This window comes from Salvelinus namaycush, chromosome 7 (assembly GCF_016432855.1).
Source record: "Salvelinus namaycush isolate Seneca chromosome 7, SaNama_1.0, whole genome shotgun sequence".
NCBI lineage: Eukaryota > Metazoa > Chordata > Actinopteri > Salmoniformes > Salmonidae > Salvelinus > Salvelinus namaycush.
In genome coordinates, this window is record NC_052313.1 from 25,096,489 (window position 1) to 25,123,111 (window position 26,623).

Sequence of the window (26,623 nt, forward strand, 5' to 3'; positions counted from 1 at the left end):
TCACCGGCAGGTCGGAATAACCACAAGGGGACGGGTGTTCACAGACAGTGTCACCAGATACCATTGACTTTAGAATAAAATATAACTGAACTGGACTGAAATATAATAGAAATGAACTGAACTTATATAAATAGAATACAATAGAATATAACAACGTAGACTGTGAATTACTTTGCCATTAGCAGAACCGCAGATATTGAGATGAGCGAGATAAAAGACAGGGAACCAAAACAGCGGAGAATTTGAGGCTCGTGCTTCAACACTTTTAGTTGTTGCGGAAATTGACCCACTTTGCTGTTTACTTTCTGCACCTATGTCATATTGCTGAGTCTACCTTTAACTGAAGTAATATAGTATAGCATAGAATGATCTACTGTCCTCCATGCTAGGTTCAAAATATACCCTTCTTCAACCCAGCCTCCATGGAGGAAATTCTTCCCACAGTATTGTACAGACAAAGGATCCCACGATATTGTACAGACAAAGGATCACACCCCTAGGCCTACACATCCATCACAGCCATAGTGTCTAAGCAAGGCCAGACAGACAGACAGTAATGGAAGGAATCAGGGTCGTCAGAGGCTATGATGGATGTTTTGTGGACTTGGATCACTGGGCTGTTGATTTAAAAAGATTTCAGAGATAATGCAACTCTGCAAAAGGTTAACTCTCTGAGATGATACGCCAGACTATAAGTTCATAACGAGCTAGGTCAAACGCAGTCTATGCTTAATTTTCAGTCAAGAGATTTCGATTTGATAATGATTTGTTATCATTTTAACCTCTCATCATTGTCTTTATATACAGTACCAGTCAAAAGTTTGGACACACCTACTCATTCAAGGGTTTTATTTATTTATACTATTTTCTACATTGTAGAATAATAGTGAAGACATCATAACTATGAAATAACATATATGAAATCATGTAGTAACCAAAAAGTGTTAAACAAATCCAAATGTTTTATATTTTAGATTCTTCAAAGTAGCCACCCTTTGCCTTGATGACAGCTTTGCACACTCTTGGCATTCTCTCAACCAGCTTCACCTGGAATGCTTTTCCAACAGTCTTGAAGGAGTTCACACATATACTGAGCACTTGTTGGCTGCTTTTCCTTCACTTTGCAGTCCAACTCAACCCAATCCATCTCAATTGGGTTGAGGTCAGGTGATTGTGGAGGCCAGGTCATTTGATGCCGCACTCCATCACTCTCCTTCTTGGTCAAATAGCCCTTGCACAGCCTGGAGGTGTGTTGGGTCATTGTCCTGTCATTGTCCTGTTCCACTAAGCGCAAATCAGATGGGATGGTGTATCGCCTGTAGAATGCTGTGGTAGCCGTGCTGATTAAGTGTGCCTTGAATTCTAAATAAAAAACGGACAGTGTCACCAGCAAAGCACCCCCACACAGTCACACCTCCTCATCCATGCTTCATGGTGGGAACTACACATGCAGAGATCATCCGCTCACCTACTTTGCGTCTCACAAAAGCACGGTCAGACAGTCACCACAGTGAAAAACAGGACAATTACTGGAACAACCCCAAAAAATTATACATTTTTTTCCAATAATTAACTCTTAGTTTTTGTAAAATAAATAAACATTTTTAACAAGGACAATTGGGGTTGTGGTTGTCATCAATAACCACGTAAAAATAATATGGCTCAGTTGGTAGAGCATGGCGCTTGCAATGCCAGGGTTGTGGGTTTGATTCCCACAGGGAACCTGTATGCACTCACTACTGTAAGAGTGTCTGCTAAATGACTCAAATGTAAATTTAATAACCTTGACAAACAGCTTTACTTTCACCCTGTTCAGTGGTATGACCAATGATTTATACATTCACCGGACAGTTTATTAGGTACACCCATCTAGTATTGGGTCGGACCTCTTTGCCTCCAGAACAGCCTAAATTATTTGTGGAATGGATTCTACAAGTCGGAAACGTTCCACAGGGATGCTGGTCCATGCTGACGCAATGGCACCACGCAGTTGCTGCAGATTGGACGGTGGTACGCCACCAGCCTGTTCCTTTGACACCAGGCAGGATGGGTCCATGGGCTCATGCTACTTACGCCAAAACCTGACTCTGCCATCAGCCTGACGCAACAGGTACCAGGATTTGTCGGATCACGCAATGTTTTTCTTTTACACTCCTCAATTGTCCAGTGTTGGTGATTACGTGCCCACTGGAGCAGCTTCTTCTAGTTTTTAGCTGATAGGAGTGGAACCCAGTGCTGCAATAGCCCATCCGTGACAAGGATCTTCGAGTTGTGCTTTCCGAGATGCCGTTTTGCACACCACTGTTGTATTGTGCTGTTATTTGTCTGATGGTGGCACGCCTGTTAGCTTGCATGATTCTTGCTATTCTCCTTTGACCTCTCTCATAAACGAGCTGATTTTGCCCACAGGACTGCCGCTGACTAGATGTTATTTGTTTGTTGCACTATTCTCGGGACACCCTAGACACTGTCATGCGTGAAAAGCCCAGGAGGGCTTGCACCTACGATCATACCACACTCAAAGTCATTTAGGTCACTCATTTTGCCTATTCTAACATTCAATCGAACAGTAACTGAATGTACCGAAGCCTGTCTGCCTGCTTTATATAGCAAGACACGGCCACTTGACTCACTGTCTGTAAGAGCTTTTCAATTTCCGTGAATGGGGTGGTGTACCCAATAAACTGGCCGGTGAGTGTATATACACTCGATAACTGATAGGGGGCGCTGTGTTGTAAAAAAAAAAAAAAACATTTTGGAAGCTATAGAAATGCATGTATTACTGTCTACTTTCGTTTTTGACACATTTATTCTATAATAGACACCTTAATGCATAATTTTAAATTATATTATGTGAGTTTAACATAAAAATAAAAACATATATTAAAACATTTTCCTTAAAGTATAATTTTTTTGAGATTACTTATGTTACTGTTCCCACTACAACAACAAAATACTTATATACATGTAATTTTGTCCTTGAAACATTTCATTGAAATACTGTAGAATTCCATTCATTCCTATGGAGGACTGCTCCTACTGGAGAGTGCCATCTGAAATATGGCCGACCAGTGGCTTCAAAGCCTCTCAATGGCCAATACATAGCATCAACAATTCAGGGTTTATATACATCATTGGGTACAACAGCTGTAGTTAAAATCAGCTCGAGGGAGCGAGGAAACTTCTTGGCTTTTTCTGTTTACCTAGATCCCACATTTCCTGTTTGAGTGCCTTCTGGGTTTCCTCAGTTCCTGTAGGCCTACCATTAGATCCAGCTCATTGTAAGTGGCTATTTTCCTGCTCACATGGCGGGTTTCTCCCTTCCTGCCCGCACTGTGACTGATCTTCACGGGATCCATTGCTAGAGGACATCACTCTCTCCTTTCAGCTCTTAAGTTAAAAGTATAGCCATTACTGAACCCCTGTTGGATGACTATTCAAAATGAGCCTGATATGATGCGCCCAGCAAGTATTCTCTTCTGCATCAATCAAGAGGACATTCACTCTGTTCAGATTCCAAATTTGATGTGCATCGATTTCGGTAAGTTGAGGCGTGGCGTATAGCCCATGTTCTTCTTTTTCTTTGGAATATGAGTGCTCTTGAAAGGTTTAGAGATGGACATGATATTATTTTCAGTCCGAAGTCCAAAATTAGAACTTTTATGTTGGCTAACAAATGAACCTATTCAAATATATTTATTACTGTATGCAAAACAATGCTTTCTCATCAGAGTACTATTCCTGTGTGGTAAAATTATTTATGAATATACTATTAGTTGCCTATAGGCATTTTTTATACAAAGTTTGTGTTGTTGTGTTATCTTGATTCTTCCCCCGGCTATACCACCATCTCTGATGTCTAGAGAGACAGAACTCTGCTCATGTGATTCTTATTTGATTTAGGTTATAAGGTGACAGTCAAGTCATGAGATCCTCCTCTTCCCGTCCGTCAAATTTCTCATCTAAAGATTCTTTATGGAATCCGAGTCGGTAAGACCCTCTAAATTCTGTTGATACTGAAACATTGTATCACCTCATAATATTCAGAGACTATTCTCTTGTGTCTAAAATCCTTAAATCATATTTCTTTGTGGTATTGCTTTAGTCTAGTAGTAAGTGTAAATTGACTAAGAGCCTATCATATCTGATTGAACAATTTTATTATTCACCACCAATGTTTTTTCTCAATGTTGCACTGCTAAAATTACAGGCATTCCAAGACTACAGGCACACACTTCAATGTAATTTACCATCACTGTTTTACCTATGGATGAATATTTTTCAGACCTCGTATCTTAACTCAATAGATCTGATAAGTATTTATAGACTGCAATTCCCCAATAATAAATACACGAGCCACCATTGAGTTTTTTCAATCAGCTAAATTATGTTTTAATGCGTTTCTTTAGGCTTCAATTAATATAAACTATTTTACATGTTTATAATTAAGTACCATTTTTTATTAATAACACAGTAGTACAGTCAATTGGTATTTGTAAATATATATCTCATTGGTAAATATATATAGGCAAATAGGCTATTATGATCATAAACTATACTGTCCATAGCATAGGCCAAATAGAGTCTTAGAATATTAATTATTGGACACATTTTCCTTTTCACATAGCATATTATTCGATGACTTCAGTACACCCTCGAATAGCGGTAGTTTTTACTGCGGATTGTCTCTGAGTATTATGTCCGAGATCATAGACATGCGCAGAGTTCTTCCTTGTTTGTCTCCGTCATCAGAGGTGGGTGAGAGAGAGAGCGAGAGAGCGGGAGGGAGAGTGGTTGTGAATGTCAAGACAGCGTTGCATTCGAAAGAGAAACGGAGAGAAGAGAAGAAAAGAGACGAAATTCAGAAATTGGAGAGAGCACATATTATAATTGATTACATAGAAAGATTTCTGATTGTAGAAAATATTATCGGGAAAGTATCGTATTGAACATCAGCAAAACATGATGGAATCCGCTATTCTATTTTACAGCAAGGCAGCATAGGACAGTAATTAAGCGATTGTGTTTTGGTTATTTGCGCAAGGGATTCGGGCGAGAGGAGAAGAGAGGAAGGGGAGAATTTGTGTCCATTCCCGTTTCCCTTGGGGACAGTGAAGTCATAGGAGAACCAAACAAGTAATTCGAGAAGAGACGCATTTTTGTAATTTCGCTATCTAGTTAGTATCCTGAACTATCAGTTTTCCACCCAGTTACACACGGTTAGACATCACGTAATTTTCCTCGGTAGTTGTTTTTTCATGATTTAGGTTTTTCTCAACAATTCTTGCCATCTTCTGGGCGATTCCCTGCTGAAGGATGCCTGATCAAATATCGGTGTCCGAATTTCTCTCGGAGACAACCGAGGACTACAATTCTCCTACCACATCCAGCTTCACGACCCGTTTGCAGAGCTGTAGGAACACAGTCAACATTCTGGAAGAGGTAAGGCCACATCATGTTATAACATTGAGTCAGCCATGGCTGCAGAAGGAATTGCGTGCAAGAGCGACCATTGCGCATTGATGAATCATGCCACCACAGATATGACATAGGTTCAGGAGGCACAGGCTACTTAAATTATACAATGCATGTTATTATCCTAAACTCCATATTGTGGTAGCAGGGTCCAGAGTTGGTCGTTCAAATAGACTCTGCATCTGTGTCCAAATGCCCAAGCCAATGCCCAAAGTTGTACTGTATTCTGCAGAATAACCTCAGAAAGTGTCCTACACAGAGAGCACTGTTCTGATGTGCAAGCAATACAAAAACAGCATTTCTGTGATGAGCATTCCACCATGGCAAGCAAGGTTAGATTGTGATGGCTAGAATTAGACTATTTGCATGCCTATTATTGTAAACGGCCTGTTATCAATTGGCACTGTCTGGTGCTATTGGCAACTTTGTAACACTTCTGTTGCCATTTACACTGTAGCAAACAGCACATCAAGGACCATGTTATAATACATGTCTGTTTACTGTCCCTTACAGGCGTTGAGATCAGTTCTTTGTCGCTGTACAATCCCAGGCTATTAGAAGCAAAATGGCCTATTTAAAGCAGTTCATATGCATCCTATTCTTTCCAAGCCGAATCATTTGAACATGTGTCGTAAAAACCCCCACAAAGACCTACTGTCCTAGAACTTAGTAGTTACATTGTTACAACATGCAATAATGGTGTCCAAAGGATCAGCACAATTGGGGTTCGCTTTTATAGTGTAGTGATGATGTCATGATGGCCTTCTGTGGTTTGCTCACACTACACTATGTTAATTCTGTGCAGTTCGATTGAGCTAGTTTTTCTCCTACTGCTGCTGGCTGGTGTTGCCAGGCAGAGGGGGAGGATTGGGTAGGATAGAGGAGAGGGAAGGGAGGGAGGGTGTGTTTTAGGCCTACAGCTTGCTGGTCTCTCTCTGTTGCATAACTCTGAGCAGAGCAGCCAGGCTGTAGCATTGGAGTGTGCTGGCTGTCTCCACACAGAGTGGGGGTAGGGATGGATGGATGGAGCAGCAAACCCTCCAGCCTCCAGCCACTCTCTGACAGAGATATTGACATTTACAGTGATTCCGATTCAGAATGTCTCCCGCCACACATATGGCGTTAACATCAGCCTGATTCTAAACCTCCTAAGCCTGTTCTTACAATCACAATCAGTGGTGGAAGAGCTCACAGGCAAGTAGCCTACACACGCACGCACGCACGCACGCACACGCACACACACACACACACACACACACACACACACACACACACACACACACACACACACACACAGGATTGCAAGTCTGATCAGTGAGGTGAGTGTATTTAGGTGAATCCGGGTGGAGACCATGGAGAGCAATGTATCCTCAGCCCACCCCCATCTGCACTGGCTTTACCATGACATAATGGGACAACAAAGAAGGGCAGCAGCATGCCCTGTTAAAACCGACACATTACCTCATTTCATTACCTCATTTTTTTCATTGATCTATGTTTCTCTTGAAGTCACTGGTTTAATGTTCTCATATAGTGTATATAAAATGGCAGCCATGGCAGATGATCAATGCTGATAATCATTAATCTCCCTCTCCATGTTATCTCAGTATGTATCCCAAATGGCACCCTATTCTCTAAATAGTGCAACTACTTCTGGTCAAAGGTAGTGCACTACATAAGGAATAGAGTGCCATTTGGAGCGCAGGAACAGTGTCAGTGGTTTCATCTTCCATTTATGAAGGAGGCAGGAGAGAGAGAGCAGTTCCTGAGATCTTTCGGAGATTCCCGAATTTGAATCCGCTGCGTCCGTGCAACTCCTTCAAGCTAAGAGACAGTGGATTGTCACGTGCTCTGCTGTCATGTGCACCACTGTCATGTGCTCTACTGTCATGTGCTCTACTGTCATGTGCTCTACTGTCATGTGCTCTACTGTCATGTACTCTAGTGCCAGGCGTGCTGAGGACTAAAGAAAGGTGTTAGGATGTTGCTGCATCCTCTGGAAATGAGGCTGAAGAAACACCGTGAAGTAGCCGAGAGCTTTGGTTTCACATGAATAACATCTCTGTTTATAGAGATTTATAGGACAATCTCTGTTTATTGTTTCTCACCCAATAGTGATGGAAATGTTATTATCAGTTATTACAACAAGTGTCCTCAAGGAAACTAAAGTCCTTCCCATAGAAAGAGCCATAGTAACTCGACTTTACAGTATGCTTAAATGACCAATGATATATTTTTTCTTTTTTTCTTTTACCTTTATTTAACTAGGCAAGTCAGTTAAGAACAAATTCTTACTTTCAATGACGGCCTGGGAACAGTGCCTTGTTCAGGGGCAGAACGACAGATTTTTACCTTGTCAGCTCGGCGATTCGATCTTGCAACCTCTCGGTTACTATCTAATCTACATGATAGTACATGATATCTTCATGATAGTACATGCTGCATGGTTGTTCGAAATGGGTGACACATTTTTTGCATTTTCTCTCTTCGTAGATAGACAGCGTAATATGCAGAATGGCTGGTCATGGCCTATGTGGCATAGCATTTAGAAGTTCCACCCGTCTCTCTCCGAAGGTTTATAGTACAATAATAGAAGAATCTGTACAACCAAGCCATGTTTATTCTCATTATTACATGACGCTCTTCTCCAGAGCGACTTACAGGAGCAATCCGTGCCAAAGTGCACATCGACAGATTTTTCACCTAGTCAGCTTGGGGATTCGAACCATCAACCTTTCTGTTACTGGCTCAACGCTCTCAACCGCTAGGCTACCTGCTGCTTCTCCACACAGAGCACATTTTTGTTCGTTTAGTGTAACAAGGAAAGGCTTGCGTCATGGATCACCTCTCTGGCTCTGTGCCTCCCAGCTCAGAGAGAGAGAGACTGCAAAACAAACTAAAAACATCTGTTGGAAGAGCCGCCATGTGCGCCCGGCCCGGGCTGCAGCAGTAACCACTCTGGAATTGTAGTCCGGATCACATGATACATTATACTGGCCACAAAAGAGCAGCAACGTATAATCTTTCTTATTTAAACAGACAAGAGGCCATAGAATCAAGCTTTTCCCGAAACATTGATCTAAAATCAGTAGAGAGCAGGAGACCTCGCCAGGGTCCTGCCCTGGGATACTACATACACCTTCCAGATGGCATTCCTCCTCACTTTATGGATTTCCAACTCTGTAAAAGTTCAGCAGTATTGCCATGGCCTCTGAAAAGAGTCAGGGCGAAAAATGTTGGCCATGTAGCATTTGAAGAGATCCCACCAAAGATGCTAAAGTAGGCCTATTTGGTTTGTGCCAAATTTTCACCATAACCAGTGAGGCAAATTGGGAGGCTATTCTCTCATTCTCTCTTCAGAAAAGGTAAAGAATTCCCATAATAACCTTCCCATCTTCATTCACTTGGTTTAAGTGCAGTGCACTTAGAAAGCCATACCCCAGGACTTACTGCTCCTGTCATCATTACAGACCTTCCAATGTCTCTCTGTTTCTCCAAGTCATTTTCCCAGTATGTTGACGAGGTAAATTATGCAAAGGTACAGGGTGAATATTTAATGGTGTAACCTGAGGAGGAGAGCTGACCTGCCGGAGGAAGACAACAGTTGTCAGCCTCCCTCCTCAGGCGTCTCAACACAGTGAGTCATATAAAAGGTGCAGAGGGGGAGATTCAGCGACATCAAAACTTCTTACTTCAACTCCACACCTGAATTATTTATGGATGGCTGCTTGGAGAGACAAAGATGTTCACGATTCCCCTCCTCAAAGCAGCACTGTCTTTATTAACGCAACCCAGTTTGCCCAGTCACAACAGGGAAAAGCTCCCCTGCCTACAGTGCATTTGAAAAGTATTTAGACCCCTTGACTTTTACCACATTTTGTTACGTTACAGCCTTATTCTAAAATGGATTAAATAGTTTTTCCCCCTCATCAATCATAATGACAAAGCAAAAACAGGTTTTTAGATTTTTTTCAAATTTATTTTAAAACAATTTAAAAAAGAAATATGACATTTACATAACTATTCAGACCCTTTACTCAGTTGAAGCACCTTTGGCAGCGATTACAGCCTCGACTCTTTTTGGGTATGACTCTACAAGCTTGCCAAGCTCTCCCATTCTTCTCTGCAGATTCTCTCAAGCTCTGTCAGGTTGGATGAGGAGCGTCGCTGCACAGCTATTTTCAGGTCTCTCCAGAGATGTTCGATCGGGTTCAAGTACGGGCTCTGGCTGGGCCACTCAAGGACATTCAGAGACTTGTCCCGAAGCCCCTCCTGCGTTGCCTTGGGTGTGTGCTTAGGGTCGTTGTCCTGTTGGAAAGTGAACCTTTGGTTTCGTCAGACCAAAGAAACTTGTTTCTCATGGTCTGAGAGTCCTTTAGGTGCCTTTTGGCTAACTCCAAGTGGGCTGTCATGTGCTTTTTACTGAGGAGTGGCTTCCGTCTGGCCACTCTACCATAAAGGCCTGATTGGTGGAGTGCTGCAGAGATGGTTGTCTGTCTGGAAGGTTCTCCCATTTCCACAGAGGAACTCTGGAGCTCTGTCAGAGTGACTATCGGGTTGTTGGTCACCTCCCTGACCAAGGCCCTTCTCCCCCGATTGCTCAGTTTGGCCGGGCGACCAGCTCTAGGAAGAGTCTTGGTGGTTCCAAACTTCTTCCATTTAAGAATGATGGAGGCCACTGTGTTCTTGGGGAACTTCAATTCTGCAGACATTTTTTGGTACCCTTCCCCAGATCTGTGCCTCGTCACAATCCTGTCTCAGAGCTCTACGGACAATTCCTTCGACCTCATGGCTTGGTTTTTGCTCTGTCATGCACTGTCAACGGTGGGACCTTTATATAGACAGGTGTGTGGCTTTCCATATCATGTCCAATCAATTGAATTAACCACAGGTGGACTCCAATCAAGTTGTAGAAACATCTCAAGATGATCAATGGAACAGGATGCACCTGAGCTCAATTTCGAGTCTTACAGCAACGGGTCTGAATACTTATGTAAATAAGGTATTTCAGTTTTTTATTTAGTCTAAATTTGTAAAACAAAAATCTAGAAACCTGTTTTCGTTTTCTCATTATGGGGTATTGTGATTGATGAGAACTGATGTTTAATTTCATCCGTTTTAGAATAAGGCTGTAATGTATCAAAATGTGGGAAAACTTAAGGGATGTGAATACTTTCCGAATGCACCGTATGTTTACTGTTTATATTTGGATCAGTGCTAAAACGAAATAGGAAATAACTGCAGCCGCGTACTAATGCTGTACACGTCTTGCATAACAGGAAGTGACATCATTATGGTGTTGAGGGCAGTAATGGAATCTGGTATGGTTAATCCACTACTGTGCCCAACAATACACGAGGAATGTTCTGAAGAATGGTTCGAAAATATTCATGCTCATCTGCAATTTAATTCCCTGAAAGGTTCAGAAAAATGTGTAGAAGAGGACTTTATGTACAGGCAGGCTTTAGTTAAGCTTCTCTTCCTTTGTTAGGGAAATCGTAAGAAGATGTTGGCTTTTTCTAATGGAAAACTTGTAGTTCCAACTTGCCCTGATCTTGGCATCTTTGAGTTAGTCTCTTCTTATCCAACATGACTGAATCATGAACATTCGGGACAACCAGCCAGCCAGACTCCCTTGTGAGGCCCTCCCTTGTCTCTGCCCTACAGATGGTGCTTTGCATCATTGCGTTAGCTTTTTAAACCAGGGAGAAACATCGCCTGGAACACAAGGGAAACCCTCAGTGGATTTGCATTCCTCTGAGCATGCCTCTCACACCACATCAGTGGGGAAGTGTGAGGACAAATCTTTGTCTTTTCATAGTCATCTTATTCAAACACTGTGAATTTCTTGGCAGTTACAATTAAACGTTTATTTCTTCCATCTTGCATTTTGGGGACATCAGATGAGTGACTTTTTGTCAAATTGATGTCAGTTTCCACCTGGCGAAGAGTGAAATTGATAGTGTGCTATCTTGTCAAAAGGACACAATTGGATGGTTTCAATTGAATACTGATTCCCCCCAGCCATTTCAGTGGTGTTAAGCTATGAGAGAGACAGTTTTGCTGTCATTCTGACCTGAGGAGACTGTCAGCATCTGACATGAATTGGACAAATAGTCGTGTTGCTTGCTCTTCAGTAGAATGAAAGAGAAAAATGGCACCTCTGTTGACAGGTGCTAATTGTACTGCTCATGAGAGGATTTAAGGACCACAGCATAGACACACAGACAGACAGTCTACACACAGCATTAGGATTTATGATAGCTTCAGGACAGTGTTTCCGTTAGCCGGTAATAGTCAGCTTTTGGCCTACATATATATTTTTTTAAGTCAATAAATCACATTCCTGCTGGCCAACTGTCCGAGAGAAGAAGGAAAAAAATCCCATTGCGAAATAATGCTTTTTAAACTATTAATTGATGGAAATACCAGTCGATGGCAATACATTTGACTGGCCATGCTTATTGTGTATAGATCGATTCACATCATTTTGTGGAATAAAAAAATAAAAAAATGTATGTAGACTAGGCCTACTGGTTGTATGAATTTGGGATCTATCGTCCCACAACTGTCCCAGAGTCCGTTTGGAATAGGCTATTTCTTCCTCGACAAGCTGACCAATAGAATAGGTCAACCTTTCTACTATGGGGATAGTAGGCTAGTGATTTTGCTGTTCGTTACTCGTCTTGTTGGCTGAGGAAAAGTAAATGTGGACAGTTATTCTAACATCTTCAAAGTGCGCATCAGAATTCGGTAAGAAGGGCCGCACGTCGTTATGAATTAATATGAATTACCATAATCAAAATGTGATTTCTGTCATTCTGAGCAGCGTGGGCGGACGCCCTAATCAGGTTACGCACCCAATGCATTTGCTTCCGGTAAATTTCAATTAAAATGTTGCCGGAAAACCTGCTTCAGGGTCTAATTTACTGAGAAAATCTGCTGCATACCTCAGGATATGTATGACACAACTTCATTTGTGGGCCTCTCGTCCAAACGACATGTAAACGTAACACTGTTGGCCCATGATGACACACATTTGTTTTGACATGTTGTTTACACTTGAAGGAGATTCCATCTCAATTTGCCTGAGTGAGACGCACATGTTTAGCCTCACGTGCAACATATCTAATTAGAAAACGGCATGCACTGCTATCAATCAGTGGATCCATCTGCCAGCACCCCATATTAAACTGGGAGAGGCTACCCAAGAGCTGTTGGTAAACCATAAAATGGAGACATCAGCTTTTTGAATATCTACCTTTAGCGACAGAATAGGAAACTCTATATCGATTTGGGTTTCTGCTTTTTTTTCTTGCATGGTTTTTCTACTTTTCATTGCATTGCACAACCAGCGATGAGAAAGATCTGTTCTAGCCTACATTTTTTGCTTTGGTATGATGCAATTTTCCTATTGAGAACAAGTCATATGAACACTGAATAATTCAAGAGAATTAGACAGGTTTCATCATATCCAGGTTTTACATAACAAAGTGAATGCAGGCTATATGCAGGCTTCTTACCTCAACAACATTCACAACTCAGGACAGATGTGGCTAGCTGAATTATTGATTAAGTTGAGGCTTTTTAGAATTTGTCCCCTGTGTCACATGCAGGCAAATGAAACAGAACAGTGTTTAGGGGCATATTGCATGACTTGGCTCTCTCACACTGACGGCCCATCACATTTTCCATGCTAGTTCAACCGCATAACAAAAAAGTGCAAGCAAAAGGCTGTCATATAAAAAGTGCTCGTTAGGTAAACTGTCAGCATTAGAAATCTGACTCATAATCCCCTGAGCGAGGCAGTATCTCCCATGGTAACACAAGGGGGGGTCAAATCGTAGTTCACTGTTTAAAAGTGCCATATAAGCCTATAGTATCTGTTGGCTCTTGTTGCTGAGTTCCATCAGTGAGTGAGAGGAGAATGCTGGCGATCAGGCAGTGGGGGTGTCTGAGTTCATGTCTGAGTCCATTTAACAACAGTGGCCACTCAGTATCCCCCACCCTCCCTTTGCATAAATCAGGGAAAGAGCAGGGATCAGAGCCCTGACAGCCCCACTGCCGGAGCTAAGCCTGGTCAGGGGCTAATCCGCTGTCTACTAATAGCCCTTGATGATATATGCAGTGCAGCTGTGGCAGGAAGAGAAGGTAGGCCAACAGCTGGAAGCCCGGGCCAGAGACTGATTATCCAAATCCCTTGGTCTCTCAGACAGCAAACAAACCAACAAACAAGCAACTGAAACAGCATCCGAACACAAAGCCCAAAACCCTCCCACTGTGAAAGAGGCACACCACAGATAGATTCGAAATATCGCTGGAGGATTTCTTTAAGGAGGTTTGGAAAGGATGTTTTGAGGTCTTAACCGGGTCACAAGACCTCTTCATCCTGAGGCGTGGCAAATTGGCAATGGGATGCATGTCTGAACCAGTATTGAAACAAAATAACTTAAATCTGCTTTTCTTTCCCATCATTTATGTGATAATGTACGAGCCCCTCCTCTTCTCTTATGAGTTTGTGAGTGCTTGGGTCAATGGACTTCCTCTAGAACTGGCCTGGGGGTTGGAGGAAGGCAGCGCTGCTCAATGCTCACTGATGCATGCTCCTCTCCTGGCCTGAGGGGGAAATACTCCAAGGCTGACTCTCAGCTTCAAGAGGACACAATGGTGTTGTGCCTTGGACCGTGTGTGTGTTGTCAGCTGGGCACTTGATATAGTGTTTCATCTGAAGTGCTGAACATGCCTGCCAGGGGATGGCTTGTTGGCTCAGATGTGGATTTACACACGCTGGCTCCGTTTGAACGGCAAGGTTTTCCTAGAGCCTACAGAGGTCACTCTGCCCCCCTGGTAGGCCCGGCTCCAGGATGACATGCCCGAGGGGGCATTTTAAATCCATGTGGGGGGGGGGGGGGGGGGGGGGCACAACTAGTATTGTTTTAGAGCTCCAATAAAACAAGGTAGATTGGTCTTACTACTTCTCATACTGTAGGTACAAAAATGTATATGAAATGTAGCCGTACACAATCAACAAACCGTCGCTTTATATAATAACACACGAAAGATATGCGCCCCCCACTGCAACATGTGTATCGAAAATGCTGCCGTATCTGCAGTAGAAAGCCTGCACATCATTTGCGCCTACCAACACGTGAAGATCAGCTCGATGAGCACCACTAACTTATCAAAGATTCTGACAGGCTTCGTCACTTAAACTTCAATAATTACAACTGTAGATTACATTTCTGTCAAATTTGTGGCGCTGCGCAATGAGCGTAATCAAGGCGCCACTTCTCCGTTTATTGTCGTTGTACTTCTGTGCATCTTGGGACAGTATCAAGTTCCAGAAAAGCAAACTAAATCAAACTAGGTGCATATTCTATAGTCTTAGCTGATGTGAAATGTCCTACACAGCAGTAGCTAATTTGAATCTGCCGTGATTAAGAGTAAATGCCCATTCCGATAGGGACTCACACACACGCTATAGCAAGAGAGCAGGGAGGGGGTGAACAAAGTAGACTGTGTCGTTTTCATGGTATTGACACCACCTTTACAGTAGCCTATCACACAACGACTGTGTAATGCAAATGAATGATAACAGAGTGATTTAGGCTACATGCGGTATTGGTCCTATATACCAAATGTACTAAAATGGAGGCCTGTCTGAAATGCAGCCATATACACAACTACTGTCATTTTGCACACAAGAAAGCATGCGATGTTGAAGAGAAGCCCCACGAAGACTGGTAGACCAAGATGCACTCATTAAAACAGCACACACCGTAACCATCGATTCAGGACCATGGACAGGAGGCTACCGTCAGTCAGCGCGATGAAAGGGTAACGTTAGATGCACTGCCAATTTGACATCTTAGTCGTTTAGCAGACGCTCTTATCCAGAGCGACTTACAGTAGTGAGTGCATACATTTTCATACTTTTTCGTACTGGTCCCCGTGGAAATTGAACCCAAAACCCTGGCGTTGCAAGTGCCATGCTCTACCAACTGAGCCACACGGGACCGAGTTTAACATCACCTCGGAGCACAACCAATAGGCTACATTGGTAATTGTCCCGATACCCGTCAAATAATACAAAGCTGGATGTCTATCAATAACAATGAGAACTGCAAAAGCAAGCAATGACATTAAGAATCACAGATAAATCCAAAAGATGCATTGAAGTAAAAAGCAAAGGCCTAAACTATACAGTACATACAAAAATCCAAACAACCAGTGGACTTACGTAATGGTTAACCAATGAATGAATAATTCTGGCACGGCAACCAGGGCCATAAAGGTTGTAGCTTACCATTTAGATGAGTTGCAGCCTCCTCCATGCTGTGCTGAACCTCATGAGAAGTTTCTGATTCCATTCTCCTTCCTGGCGAAATGTACTTGTCAGGGCCCTCTCAAATGCCTGCTGGACAAGCTGGGCTGTTCGTTGATGTAACATGCTGAACCTCGGTGGTTGGGCCAGCAGGCTGCTCAGTGAGCTCGGAATCGCTCTTGACATAGGTCCCCCGTTTTTTTTGCTCTTGGCAGTGTCCAGCCATGTTTGGATACCCACGCTGCTTAGCCAGTTAAAATTATTCAGCCCGCCGCTACCCAAATTTACCGAAGCTAGTAGCTACTATTTAGCCTATTATTAGCTGTTATGATCTGGAAAAGAAAACAACTTTTCCCTTCTCTGTGAGAAAAAAACGGTTTATGTAACCACGCCCCGGGTGGGATCCAATGATTTTCCTAAACAAGGTAATGAAGGTGGTACCTTATGACATCGCATGGCTAGGTGCCCAATCAGAATGCATTTAGGGATTTTAACAACTAAATATTACATTATTACCCCCCCTCCTCAAATCATGAGCGCGCCCCTGGAAAAGCCTCTGTTCCGGTCTGTGCTACTAGCAGGCCCGACAACACTACATTGGCAAAACTGGGCATTGTGATTCATGTACCATTTGTTATGTTTATGGGGAAACAAAACTGGGGGAGGTGAGGGCACAAATACTATCTGGGTGGTCAATGCCCAGCTTTGCCGCCACGTAGAGCCGGCTCTGCCCCCTGGAACTGCATCAACGCTGCCTTAGGACGGTTGATAGCAACTCGATAACAATGAGAGGAAGTCTTATAACATGAAAATGATGTTGTCTAGCAGGTCTAGGATACACCAATATTTCAGCTATGGCTATCTCCTGAAGGGCTTTAGTTCTTTAGTGACATGTGTCACGAACCGGCTCGAAGTGCATAAAAAAAAGGGAGACAACATGGAGACAAGGAATAACAAAATATATTTATTAAATAAAGTAATCAAAATACAATTAACAATGGTGTGTGTAATCAGTAATCAGTAGTGTAAGTGAGTGTTTTGCATGCATAAATGTGATAATGCAGGGTGTTGAAAGGTGCCAAAGCAAACAACCAAAAGGCCACAAAAATACCACAACAAAATCTATAAAGGTGTCTGCATGGAGAGAGTCTCTCCAATGAATGGGGAAGAGGTGCATTTATCCTGGGACACACCCGAGCCCAGGTGTGTCCCATTTCTCTGACAACCCTCCCGGTTCCGCCCACCGACATCCTATTAAGGAAAACAAGAGCAAAGATAAAGAATTCGGCAGACAGAGTGGGAGGGTTTTCACACATTATGCAGTAGAGGGGAGGCCATGTCTGAGGCTGTGAGGACATACCGAGGACATACTCAGTGAACATATCCCTGTTTGATATTGCCTATTGCTCAAGTGTGTGTCTATCACCATGGCCAGTGGGAATGGATACACCTGTGGTTCTTTCACCCGACGGACTCCCATAATCTATGAAACTTGATACACGTCCACAGAAAACTCCAAGGAATGCTGTAAAGCGCAGGAATGTAGGCTGCGACTCTGGTACAGGGCTCAAGGCCATGTGGTGTGAAATGGAATGCAACCACTCAGGGACTAGAAATAATACGCTACTTCTGATTGGGTGTTTTATCGAAACGGAGCGAGCGGCTCATTCCTTGGCTGTCACAGCCAGATACCTTTGGATCTACTGCATTGTGGGTTGAGGGCCGGAAGCTGAGGTTGTAGAGATATCCACCAATCACCGATAAGAGGGATAGTAGTGATAACATGGTTACTTTGAGTTGAACGGTTTGTTTGTGTTACTGGAGGATTTGGTGCTTAGCTTACTGCACTCATACTCTCAGGCCTCATTTCTGACCTACACCACATTAGTGAGAGAGATTCTTAGAGCCTTTTGTGACAGTCGGAATGTTTTCAGATTATTTTCCTCCTGGCTGACGGTGTTATAAATCAATCATAAATTGGCTTGATGGTTGATAACAAAAGAAGGTGTTTGTATTGCATCTAAAATATTTATTTTGAATTAAATAGACGGAGAAGGAATTTAGCTAAGAGGTTTTGTACTTTAAAATGTAAACATTTGCTCAAAAGGAATTTCCTCTTAATCTTTTCTTAAAGGTAACCTCAAGCAACCCTCAAGTTAACCTGCTCTCCATTGTATTCAGGTGAGCGTAAGCAAGCATATCCCATATCTAGTGAAAGGAGGGTTTAATCATGAACTTGGTGACTGTCATAATTGAGGTTACTGGGTTGGTGTGGACAGTTGGGTTTATGAGAAAACCTTTGTTTCTCTTGGTCTCGGGCAGGCAATTCAGCCTCATGCGGATAGCTTCGTGGTGAATGTTTGCCCTGAAAATCCCTCTGCTCCCCGTGTGTTTCTATTCTCACTCCTCTAAATGGAGCTACTTTTGGAGATGTGGCTGATGCTGTCATGTTTTAATCATCAAGGCACTGAGGTACCTCCAGTTCCCAGTCTCAGTTTGTTCCATTCATATGAATAATAATGCATTGGAACTATATCGGGCTGCTTACTGTTCCTCATTTATGAATTATGACTGACTCCAACATGAGATTGATAAAGTTATGCTTGTTTGAGCCCATGTGGGCAATGTATACTTCAGTGGTGTATGGCTTGATAGAATACACTCACAAGAGAAGGATGTAGAGATGTAGGAAGTCACCAGTGTGGTAACACACGATGGCTTGTATACTCCACTTCTCCAGTCCTGACAAGCAGTCAGTCTCCTGTCAACACCGGAAGCTGCCTCACAGTCCTCCTCCATTGCCTGATCACACCAACCACAGCCAAGCCAGCTGAGCAGCCAGCCTCTACTCAACATATGTTCCCTTCCCTGCCCTGCCTCCCTCTCTGGCCAACACCAACAGCTGAGTTAGGGCTAGGACACTCTCCCTAGGCCCTATGACACTCTCTGGCATCAATGATTGGTTCTTGTTCCTAAGTCTCTACAAGTAAAGTACCCTTGTTCCATATGTTAGCCTACTGTATAGAAGAAGTTGTTGCACCACCAATGTCCCTCAAAGTTTACAGTGTTAGGGTCATTGCCTTGCTCTTTAATTTGCAAATGCTATTTTCACTCAACATCTGGGGTGTGTTATGCCGAGCATTTGGTTCTCTTCAGAAAAGAACCATCCACCCAAAAGCTGCCTTAAAGTTTTCGGTGTGACATTGTCTGACCTTTGGAAATGTTAAATCCTCTTATTTAAATCTTCCTGACTGGGAGCGTTCAGGCTTCCCCCAGCTCCAGGCCAGAGAAAGGGATGTTCACTTGTGTCCTGCCAATGGAAACTGTTCTCCGCCCTTCCTGTTAGAATCGCGCCCCGTTTTCTGACAAAATGCAATGGGGAAGACGATGTTCAGTTCTAGAGGCATATGCTCTTGTCAAAGTCAAACCACTCTTTGGCGTCTTAATGATTGACTTACTGAAGCTTGCTCGAGCCACGCTGTCTTTACCCTGGTCTTAGCAAACAGTGGCTATAGGGACGCTGCCAATAGCTGGACTCGCATCCAAATGGACTCTGCAGCAGTCTGCCGGTTTGACTTCCACTCAACACATACGTGCTCGCTGTGAGGCATGATGACACATTTCACCTGTGTCATCAGTGTTGTACTTGGCTCGCCTTCAATATGTATCGGTCTTTCGATTTTCTGTGTCCTGTGCTTGTGTGATCACATTTGAGTGCATAGAGGTGAAGTTCTAAAATGAAGGGCTCAAAGTAAGGGGAAGTTAAAGGGAAAATCCACTCAAAAACTATATTTTTTATTGTCCACTGTCCATTTTACATCATGATGATGTGGCCGGTGGCACTTTGCTTCTTGAAAGTCCAATATCTAGAAAACTAGACCGCTGACATGCAAAACATTTTGGGACTGTACCAACAGTTTACTAATGAAAGAAATACCGAAATATTTTTATTTAAGGTCCAAGGACTTCATGTATAGTTTAGTTTATTAGGATTCCCATTAGCTACTGCACATGCGGCAGCTACTCTTCCTGGGGTCCACATAAAACGTACAAATACATGACAAAGTACAGAACAGTAATAGACAAGAACAACATAAGATATTACATTATATATTATTTTTTTAATAAAAAGGAAATAAGAGTTACAGTGCATTTTGAAAGTAGTCAGACCCCTTGTATTGTTCCACATTTTGTTGTGTTACAGCCTTATTCTAAAATGAATTAAATTAAAACATGTCCTCATCAATCTACACACAATACCCCATGATGACATCACAATACCCCATAATGACATCACAATACCCCATGATGAGAAAGCAAAACAGGTTTTTAGAAATGTTGTCAAATTTATTTCAAATAAAAAACAGAAATACCTTATTTACATGTATTCAGACCCTTTGCTATGAGACTTGAAATTGAGCTCAGGTGCATCCTGTTTCCATTAATCATCCTTGAGATGTTTCTACAACTTGATTGGAGTCCACCTGTGGTAAATTCAATTGATTGGACAGGATTTGGAAATGCACACACCTGTATATATAAGGTCCGACAGTTGACAGTGCATGTCAGAGCAAAAACCAAGCCATGAGGTCGAAGGAATTGTCCGTAGAGGTCCGAGACAAGATTATGTCAAGGCACAGATCTAGGGTAGGGTACCAAAACATTTCTGCAGCATTGAAGGTCCCCAAGGACACAGTGGCCTCCATCATTCTTAAATGGCAGAAGTTTGTAACCACCAAGACTCTTCCTAGAGCTGGCCACCCGGCCAAACTGAGCAATTGGGGGAGAAGGGCCTTGGTCAGGGAGGTGACCAAGAACCTGATGATCACTCTGACAGAGCTCCAGAGTTCCTTTGTGGAGATGGGAGAACCTTCCAGAAGAACAACCATCTCTGCAGCACTCCACCAATCAGGCCTTTATGGTAGTGGCCAGACGGAAGCCACTCCTCAGTAAAAGGCACATGACATCCCACTTGGAGTTTGCCAAAAGGCACGTAAAAGACTCTCAGACCATGAGAAACAAGATTCTCTGGTCTGATGAAACCAAGATTGAACTCTTTGGCCTGAATGCCAAGTGTCACATCTGGAGGAAACCTGGCACCATCCCTATGGCGAAGCATGGTGGTGGCAGCATCATGCTGTGGGAATGTTTTTCAGCAGCAGGGACTGGGATACTAGTCAGAGGGAAAAATACAATTTCATACAAAAATTTAAAAGGCTGTAACATAACTAAATGTGGAAATGTCAAGGCGTCTGAATACTTTCCAACTGCACTTTTTATGTTACAGACTTGTTCTAAAATCGATTAAATCGTTTTTTCCCTTTTGACTAGTCTCACAGTCCCTGCTACTGAAAAACAGGTGTATCACACAAAACCCCATGATGTGTATCACATTTACATAAGTATTCAGACCCTTTCAGAGGGGTTTGGTTAAATGCGGAAGACACATTTCAGTTGAATGCATTCAGTTGTACAACTGACTAGGTATCCCCCTTTCCCTTTCCTTTCCCTTTACTCAGTACTTTGATGAGGAAAACATTTATGTAATCGATTTTAGAATAAGGCTGTAAAGTAACAAAATGTAGAACAAGTCAAGGGGCCTGAATACTTTCCAAGTATTTCCAAACATTCAATTTCTATATTTACATACTTTAAGATTTAATCAATATACAAAAACAGTGCTTCTACACCTGCATTGATTGCTGTTTGGGGTTTTAGGCTGGGTTTCTGTACAGCACTTTGAGATATCAGCTGATGTACGAAGGGCTATATAAATACATTTGATTTGATTTGATTTGATATATGAAAGACACCAAGAGACAACAAAAATACTATTTATACACGATTCATATATACAGTTGAAGTCAGAAGTTTACATACACCTTAGCCAAATACATTTAAACTCAGTTTTTCATTTAATCCTAGTAACAATTCCCTGTCTTAGGTTATTTAGGATCACCACTTTATTTTAAGAATGTGAAATGTTAGAATAATAGTAGAGAGAATGATTTATTTCAGCTTTTATTTCTTTCATCATATTCCCAGTGGGTCAGAAGTTTACATACACTCAATTAGTATTTGGTAGCGTTGCCTTTAAATTGTTTAACTTGGGTCAAATGTCGTTTCGGGTAGCCTTCCACAAGCTTCCCACAATAAGTTGGGTGAATTCTGGCCCATTCCTCCTGACAGAGCTGGTGTAATTGAGTCAGGTTTGTAGGCCTCCTTGCTCGCACACGCTTTTTCAGTTCTGCCCACACATTTTCTATAGTATTGAGGTCAGGGCTTTGTGATGGCCACTCCAATACCTTGACTTTGTTGTCCTTAAGCCATTTTGCCACAACTTTGGAAGTATGCTTGAGGTCATTGTCCATTTGGAAGACCCATTTGCGACCAAGCTTTAACTTCCTGACTGATGTCTTGAGATGTTGCTTCAATATATCCACATCATTTTCCGTCCTCATGATGCCATCTATTTTGTGAAGTGCACCAGTCCCTCCTGCAGGAAAGCATCCCCACAACATGATGCTGCCATCCCCGTGCTTCACGGTTGGGATGGAGTTCTTCGGCTTCAAGCCTCCCCCTTTTTCATCCAAACATAACATTATGGCCAAACAGTTCTATTTTTGTTTCCTCAGACCAGTGGACATTTCTCCAAAAAGTACCATCTTTGTCCCCATGTGCAGTTGCAAACCGTAGTCTGGCTTTTTTATGGCGGTTTTGGCCCAGTGGCTTTTTCCTTGCTAAGCGGCCTTTCAGGTTATGTTGATATATGACTCGTTTTACTGTGGATATAGATACTTTTGTACCTGTTCCCTCCAGCATCTTCACAAGGTCCTTTGCTGTTGTTCTGGGATTGATTTGCGCTTTTCGCACCAAAGTACATTCATTTCTAGGAGACAGAGTGCGTCTCATTCCTGAGCGGTATGACGGCTGCGTGGTCCCATAGTGTTTATACTTGCATACTATTGTTTGTACAGATGAACGTTTGGAAATTGCTCCCAAGGATGTTAAGCAAAGGTAGGCCTTGAAATACATCCACAGGTACACCTCCAAATGACTCAAATTATGTCAATTAGCCTATCAGAAGCTTCTAAAGCCATGACATCATTTTCTGGAATTTTCCAAGCTGTTTAAAGGCACAGTCAACTTAGTGTATGTAAACTTCTGACCCACTGGAATTGTGATACTGTGAATTTTGAGTGAAATAATTTGTCTGTAAACAATTGTTGGAAAAATTACTTGTGTCATGCACAAAGTAGATGTCCTAACCGACTTGCCAAAACTATAGTTTGATAATAAGAAATTTGTGGAGTGGTTGAAAAAAGTGTATGTAAACTTCCGACTTCAACTGTACATATTCATATTCTTATACATTAGATCTTTGGATCTTTTTTTTTTTTTTGGTATTTAATTTTTTTTAAGGCTAAAGTTTTTTTGCCTGAGTAATCTCTGGTGGCAGAGCATTCCACGATGGCATGGCTCTATACATAACTGAGCGACGCATTAAATCTGTTTTTGGTTTGTGTACCATGAAGACACCCATAGTGGCGTGTCTGGTGTGGAATGTATGTCTGTTTGAAGTGAATGCAAATAGATTATACAAGTGTTGTGGCATGGGTAACAGGTGCACTATCTCACTTTAGTAGCTGGGTGCTCTGCCATATATGACAATTATGACTTTAAATGAAATTCCAAGTTCGAGAACACTGAGATTTCATTTGAAGGTTACACAAGTGGTGAGACATTTTCAACACACAAGTGTTTCTTAAAAATAAGTGTTCAATTTCCCCTCAACCCTCAACCATGAAAGACTGTCATCCATGTTGTTGATGTTAGTTCTGTGTGTGCAGTTAAGGGCAAGGTGTGCTGCTTTGTTTTGAGCCAGCTGCAGCTTTGCTGGGTTTTTCTTTGCTGCACCTGACCGCATTACCGGACAGTAATCAAGATGGGATGAGATCAAAGCCTAGTATAGTTGATCTTTGTGTCCAAAACGCAGAACATCTTTTTAGAACAGACATACCTCTCCCCATCTTGAACATGATAACTGACCGTCCAATGTTACTCCTGGGAGTTCAGCTTCTTCAACTTGATCAACGGTCACACCCTTTATGCACGGCTCCAGTTGAGGTTAAGGTCTAAGAGAAGGCTCTGAACCGAATAAAATGCTTTTGGTTTTAGATGTATTTAAGACCCGTTTATTGTTAATTACCCATTCTGACACTGACGGTAACTCCTTGCTAAGAGTCTCAGTGAACTCACGCTGGCTGTAGGTGCTGATGTCTGGAGTGTTCAGTCATCAGCATACATAATAATTTAAGCTTCTTGTGAGACAAGTGGCAAATCATTTGTAAAGTACAGTGTTGGGCCGCCACCTTGAAGCCAATTAGCAGATGCTCATATCCAGAGCGACTTACAGGAGCAATTAGGGTTAAGTGCCTTGCTCAAGGGCAAATTGACAGATTTTTCACCTGGTCAGCTAAGGGATTCCAACCAGCGACTGGCCCAACCTGCCGGCCAAGCAGTTTGTCATGACCCCATCACTGGGTCTGAGAAAGAGAACAGTACACTGGCAGATCTGATTCTCACGGCTGACAGACAGACAGACAGACAGACAGACAGACAGACAGACAGACAGACAGACAGACAGACAGACAGACAGACAGACAGACAGACAGACAGACAGACAGACAGACAGACAGACAGACAGACAGACAGACAGACAGACAGACAGACAGACAGACAGACAGACAGACAGACAGACAGACAGACAGACAACTGGTTAGACTAGAGAAACTTCCCAGAATCTACGGAATGAAGAATGTTGAGCTGATGTGCGAGGCAGCTCAATCCCATCACCATGGCAATTGCACTACTGTCTGTGCACATGTGACTGATCTTGGACCTCTGGGAAAAGGAGGTAGTTGAGGTTAAAGGGAGACACATTTATGAACTGAGATAAATTTGTCGTCCACAAATTTCACAGTAAATTAACAGAAAGATCCCATGTGTGTTTTTTTTTCTTTCTCAAAGAAAACATGGTTTTTAAGTTGTCAGTGAAATACCATGGTGTTAAAACCAATGTTCCCTTTTTTTCGGCACTGAGCAAATTTCTGGTCTGCTGAGAGCTAACTTGAATGTTGTGAAAATCTGTGCAACTTCCAGCGTATGTTTACTGTGAACACTGAGGGTGTAAGTTACAGTTAAGTTACAGTTTTAACAGTGGCCAAGTAGTCTACTGTGGCTATTTGATCATAATATAGGCCTACCAGAGTGGCCTACCATTAAAAATAATGAAGAAAATACATCCCATAACATTTTGACATGGAAATAGCTGTTCTATCATACAACCTACAGTAGCAGACAATGTGTGTGGTGTTCAATGTAGCCTACATGCCATGAGACGTATAAAAAGCAAACATACAGGGCTTGACATTAACCTGTTTATCCACTTGTCCTTCAGACAAGAAGGTGACTGAACATGTTGTCGTGTTTTTTGATGCAAGTAACCACTTTACAAAATAAAATGCATTATTATTCCCATACCATTATTATTCCCATACTCTCCACCTATTTGCTGCTTAGCTTATTCAAGCATGTCTCAAAATACAACACTGCCCCTCTAAGACCAAAAAATACTCTTTACCTGACTCACTTTTCAAAGATGTCTAGAAATGTACACGTTTTGTGCTCTTGTAGGAAGCAATCACTCCCACATTGCTGACTACAAATTATTTTTAATTGGGCTAATAACTCACTAACTAGCAAAGGATATGAACAAAATGTGCACACGTGTCTACATGCAGCTCTCGCTTTGATCTCAAAACAAGTGTATCTCCTCACGACCGCTCATGTTGTAAACACAGTCCAGTTCAAAGTGAATGGCACATATCCCTATATGGCAACGGTCTATTTGCATAAAGGCCTACTGAAGCTCTGGTTGGTTATGCCGCACCGGTCTGTGTCGAGTACGGGCTGAGTCGTGAGTGTCAATGCAATAGAATCCTACTCCGATGCCTTCTGCCTACAACAGAAAATCTTGCATAGTTTGTATTTTCTCCGGTATGTTGCATTGAAAGTGGCTAATATTGCATTGGTTCGATCACAATTCCCACAGTAAAGGGAAACGTTGATAGCGTTAACTAAAGGGTAACGTGCTTCTCTGTGCAAGCTGATATTTCTTCTACGCAGCAGTCCCGGGGGAGCTGCACGCCTGCTCATGTGCGCCACTTAGAGGGAACATTGGTCATAATTAAGAGAGAGACCAGACCAGGACATGGCTGCTCAGTGACAGGCAGGCCTGCTGCTTCCTGTTTCCTGTGGAAGGAGGGCTGGAAGGGAAATGCCAGGTCTGCTCTGCACTGGGAGGATAAGGCAGGAACTCCAGGAAGTGTTGGAGCTGCAGCATATCTACCCTTCCGTGTCCCATCACGCTCAGCCACAGTGACCAGTGACCAGTGTCCTTCACCTCTGACCTCTCCCTGCTGGGTCCTTGACCTCTTTGGGTTGGGTTCTTGTCCCTGCGAGGTCATACTGGCGCTTTAACAGCACGCTGACACTGACTTGTGGGATTTCACTGCAGCACAAAACGGGCTTTCATGGTCATAGGCGTTTCACAGGGGAATCTGCACAGGAACATGTACATTGAGCTGCTGTAGGATCCCTTTTAGAAAATGAGGTATAATACATCTCGATCCTCCAACTCTTGTTTTGAGTTGAGTATTCAGATCTAGATCTGCACTCATTGGCCCACACACTCACCAATCACACTAGGCTGTGTCAGAGCTTAACATTGGCCGTTGGTCGATCAGAACAAAGCATTGACTA

The 26,623-nt window shown here is 42.6% G+C and overlaps 1 protein-coding gene across 2 annotated transcripts in view; it reads left to right on the forward strand.

Annotated features, from left to right (window-relative positions):
- Window positions 1-3,408: 3,408 nt before the first annotated feature.
- Window positions 3,409-26,623, forward strand: part of asap1b (ArfGAP with SH3 domain, ankyrin repeat and PH domain 1b) — a 69,353-nt gene continuing 46,138 nt past the window's right edge. Inside the window, exons 1-3 of one of the 2 annotated variants that reach the window (XM_038997841.1) lie at window positions 3,409-3,541; window positions 3,904-3,990; window positions 5,316-5,442. In XM_038997841.1, coding sequence (XP_038853769.1) covers window positions 3,926-3,990; window positions 5,316-5,442 — 192 coding nt within the window. In that variant the 5' untranslated portion in view covers window positions 3,409-3,541; window positions 3,904-3,925. Of the gene's footprint in view, window positions 3,542-3,903; window positions 3,991-4,755; window positions 5,443-26,623 lie in introns of those variants that run through there. The other variant, XM_038997840.1, reaches the window with a different exon arrangement.